The following is a 4,652-nucleotide window of genomic DNA, read 5'->3' on the forward strand; positions in this document are numbered from 1 at the left end:
TGTGTTAATAAATACAGCCTTTTCTTCACGTTTTCATACATACATCAGCTGCTGATGAAGGAGAGCAATAGACTGTAATTGCCAGTGGGCAGGAGGAGTCCCGGGAAGCCAGTGTGATTTTCCAGTACAGTGATTCTATCACTCCACATGTTTTTTTACAGTTATATTTAAACAGGAATATAAACTGCATTTAATCTCTCTTATCATTTACCACTTTTGGATGTTCACATTTGCCTTGCAAATCCTAAGGGAAGAAAAAGTCAGGATCTCCAACCCAGAATATTCTGGTAATCTTTATTAAAAGTTTAATTTAGAATATTAAAGCAACATAATATGGTTTGTTTGTCCAAATATTACAGATCTTTCAAAAACTTCCTTTAGTGTGTATAAATTAAGAAAGCATATTATACCCAACATGATTTTCTACAGGGACATTTCATAGCAGGGTTTGATGCTAACATCAGCTCTACACACTCAATGACAACTGGCTGAGGCAGCTGGTAAATGCTTCTGCAACACACAGGAGTCATTGTCTTACTCAGGGGAACTGAGGTCTTCTGTAATCCCATGCTCCTGAAAGGCTGAGGAAAGTGTAACGGACTGTTAGTTCTCTATGCGGAAAACACTTGGTTCCGTGAACAGAGGCTTCACTCCCTGCCTGTGGTCAGCAGCCTGAGGGCCTTCTGGAGGTTCTGCACAGCAGTGCCCACATCTTCATACTGCAGGGCACTGCCAGCATACTTGCAGTACTTCTGAGCTCTAGCGAAGTCCTCCGGGGTCAGGCGGATATCCCCTAAGAGAAGCACATTCAGACACAGCACAGATTACATCACGGTGTGCTATTACTTACGTACCTATTTCAAAACAATGTGTTTATACTTATGGAAAAAGACCAATCTTCATTTTGCTACTAATAAAAATAACTCATATGCATATAATTTTCTATCAATAAGTAATAAACCAGAAGTCTGTAGTTTAGTAAATTAACTGTGAAGGGAAATAAAACCAAAACATCTGGTTGTGTGAAACACAAAGAGCAGCTTGGTATTTCCCTAGACTGCTGAGGCTCCCTTCATGGAACACCACAAACAGACTAAACCCTTCAGCCCTCATTTGAGCTAGAATATAAATATCTCCTCCAATAAAAGTGTATGTGTGTGTTGGGGGGGGGGACATAATCCATGCAGAACATGGTTCCTTTATTAAGCATTAAAATATTCCTCATTTCGCTTCATCCATGGAAAAAGACACTTAAGGCTACCTCTACAGTTTTATCATTAAAACATACAACTAAACATGAAAACAATCATTATAAAACAATTTTCCAAAATTTATTTCCATCAGTTTTCTGTTTACAGATGAGTAATATGCAAGAGACTAACTAAATAATTTTGGTAGAAATACATTATTCATTTAATCTATATATGTGTCCTTCTATATATGAATTTCTATGGTAAGATAAAAAGCAGACATAGTATATTGTCTTTGGAAAAAACAGATTATCATTCATTCATTCATTCAGGTGTTGAGATTTTGAGGATGGTACGGCACACTCCTGACAAGAAGGCAGAAGCACAGAGAGATGAGCAGGTGACTTACTACTCTGGGTGTTTTAAAGGTTGTACTGATTCACAGGGTATTTTTAAATGGTTTTTCTTTCTTTTTTTTTTTGGCCACTGATGGAAATAGCAAAGTATGACATTTCCTAGTAAAGAGGTAGAACTATAGGTTGGCTCACACTAAATCCTAATGAATATTACCAAAGCAAGCACGGATACAAGTAATGCACTTTTAGTATTTCTCTGTGTGAAGCGGCTGGTGCTACCAGCTCCGTGGCTCACTGCATTGAGTATGGAAAGGATGCCTTTGTTGTCAGTAATTCCCCACATTCTAAATGAAACTCATGAACAGTTAAATACTAATTAACTCCAAATTGTTAAGACAATGTGCTTACGAGTTTCCATACAGTAACTGCAGGGTGCTACACGGAATAAGCCTCCAAATAACCACTGAATTAGGAAGACATTAAAGTCATCAGTCTCATTTTACCAAAAAATTCTTTAATTTCCTTGAATTTCTCACTTGCTTTAAAAGTAATTCAAATCAACACATGAGTAAAACTACAATTTTAAATTAAATATTCAACATAATCCACTACCATTTCTCAGTAGTTTGTGGAGTTGTTATTCGCCACCCCAACAAAACCTAAGAACACTAACTAACCTTCACTTCTGTTCAGAGTTTTGTCAGGTCACTTCAGTTTATGCTTTGCTTGAAAACAGCTCCAAGATTCTTCAATGGTTTTTCCAAATAACGAAGGCTCTGACCACTTGGATATTCACACCCTCTTACAGTAGAACAATCTGTAGACTGAGTGTACCTTAACTCTGCCCAGCTCCTCTCTGACAGCTTCTCCTCCCATCTTAGTAAACGTCAATGGAGAGGTAAATGCTATGTACCACGCCCACTGGAAGGAGCTGGCGCCCAGAGCAACCTCATCTTTACAGTATCAGTTAGTTAGCTTTGTTTTGCTGATGCCTCATTCATTAATAAGAGAAAGGGTGAATAATAAGAGAGTGACACTTTTATTCTCATAAACTAAACTTATCTACCAGTAGTAAAACTAAAGCAAATTTTATTTTCTTATGAAATCATCTCAATATTAATAGCATAAATGAAATATTACTACCCAAAATACAAACATATAAAGCTTATGGAGACCCATAAGGCATCAATTAATTCATATATAAAAGATAGTAACTAGATGGTAAAAATCAACATGTAGATTCATATTCAAAATTTCTAGACATATAACATGGCTTTTTTTTTTCTCAACAATTTAAAGAAGTTAACCAAGCCATGACAAATAATTACTTTTGTAACACATCAGGCTTTCCTTAATTTAAGAAATATAATTAAGTCACCCACAATGAAATATAGGACTCAACTTTTAATATGAATTAAAAATAAAATCTTGCCACCTACTTATGATTCTTGAAAATTATTATATAAAATTTCAATAGCAAAGACAAAAACAAGAGAGTTTAATGCCAGTGGAGCTAACTTTGTACTCAGTGTCATAAAGACAGTCTCACTGTACCAAATGAAAGCTGTTTTAGGCAGCACAGGTGAGCAAGCACCACATGGCCCCAGGTGGCATAACCTGGGTGTGTCTAACCTGGCATCTCTCTCAGGTAGTCTGTGATCCTCAGAAGATGGCTTTGGACCAAGACTACCCTATTATAAGAGTGCTTCTCCCCTTCAGAGCAGGACCATGTGCACTGTAGATTATAACCAGAAATATTTCCAAAATGTACTTTCCAATTTATGTAGTTTTACAAATTAGTATGTCAAGGGCTCTGTCTAATCTCAGTAGCATATACTCCATTACTGATTTGAATGTGCCACTCAAGACAGAGGCAGAGAAAAGAGAAAAACACAGTTCTAAATTCTTATAAAAAGGCATTTTTAAAAGATGCCGATTATGGTAAGAGGAGTGAACCATGGATACAGGTAGTTTCATTATTCCAATATTTTGTAATTGAGTTTAATGACAATATTCAATATTTTTCAGATACTGTGACATTTAAGACTCAAAAAATATTGAAATTAGTTTTAATTCATATAATAATATATGAGGCAAAAAAAAAAACCCATGCTAGATTTTGAAATTTTTTGGCTTTCCATTTTCTTCTGTGGAGTCAGTCACAAACTCCCTTCTCTACATTAATATGAATGCATTTACACATTAGCACAGGTATAGTCCTGAAACATGGTCGTTATTAAACACTAAGAAAGTAGAGTAGGGAATGGGGAGGGGCACAGGAAGTCCAGATGATATGAGAGCAGGAGTCAACACAGAAGTCTGCATTACTTTTCTGACAACAGATAGCTTCTAAGCATAGTTCTAAGTTCACAGCTAAACTGAGAAGCAGACAGATTTTCTCATAACCTCCTGCACACAAGCAAAGCCCTTCCATTTCCAGCACCAGCAACAGTGATTCACCGACACACTGCGATCCCCAAGGCCACTGTGTGGTTCCCTTTTGGTTTTGTGTACTTGATGAACTTGGACTAACTTATAAAATCCTTATAAATACTTCTTACAGCAGTGCAGTTCTTGTTCTCTACCACTTTCATCCCTGTTTTTCTCACCACAACGGATGAACACTGATCTTTTCCCTGCCTCCACTCTCTTTCCTCTTCTGTGTCCCAGTAGGGATGAGGCAGTACGTAGCCCTTTTGCATCTGTTGCTTTGGTTCTTCAGGCCCTGAAGCAAGCACTGTATTGAATAAGAAGCCCATCAGGCAGTAGGTGCAATGGCAGGTTCACTGTGGAGCTATGCTGATATTCTAGTTTTGGCTCTCTACTCATACACCGTAACTTTTGCTCTTTGTCTTTATAAAAACCCATCCCAGCTCCTGGCAGACAATGTGGGGTCATATAAATACACGGTTGTGGACCACTTATAGATTAGAGAAACACTCGACTAGGTAGACAGTGGGCTGGTTTTCCATTCAGTAATAGACACGTTTCTTTTCTTTTCCTTCTTTTAAAAGGCTGGGTAGCTCATTTGCACTTCACATGGAAGGATATTGTATCACCAGGTATTTGACACTTCATCCCTTTATTTTTTTTTTAAATTTTTAAT

At 37.2% G+C, this 4,652-nt stretch overlaps 1 protein-coding gene across 1 annotated transcript in view; it reads right to left on the reverse strand.

The window, feature by feature from the left end:
- Nucleotides 1-277: 277 nt before the first annotated feature.
- The window catches only part of Vta1 (vesicle trafficking 1), a 52,087-nt gene continuing 47,712 nt past the window's right edge, over nt 278-4,652 (reverse strand). Inside the window, exon 8 of the mRNA XM_021174648.1 lies at nt 278-793. Within this exon, the coding sequence (XP_021030307.1) occupies nt 648-793 (146 nt within the window). The 3' untranslated portion in view covers nt 278-647. The remainder of the gene's footprint in view (nt 794-4,652) is intronic.

Source organism: Mus caroli, chromosome 10 (assembly GCF_900094665.2).
Source record: "Mus caroli chromosome 10, CAROLI_EIJ_v1.1, whole genome shotgun sequence".
Lineage (NCBI taxonomy): Eukaryota > Metazoa > Chordata > Mammalia > Rodentia > Muridae > Mus > Mus caroli.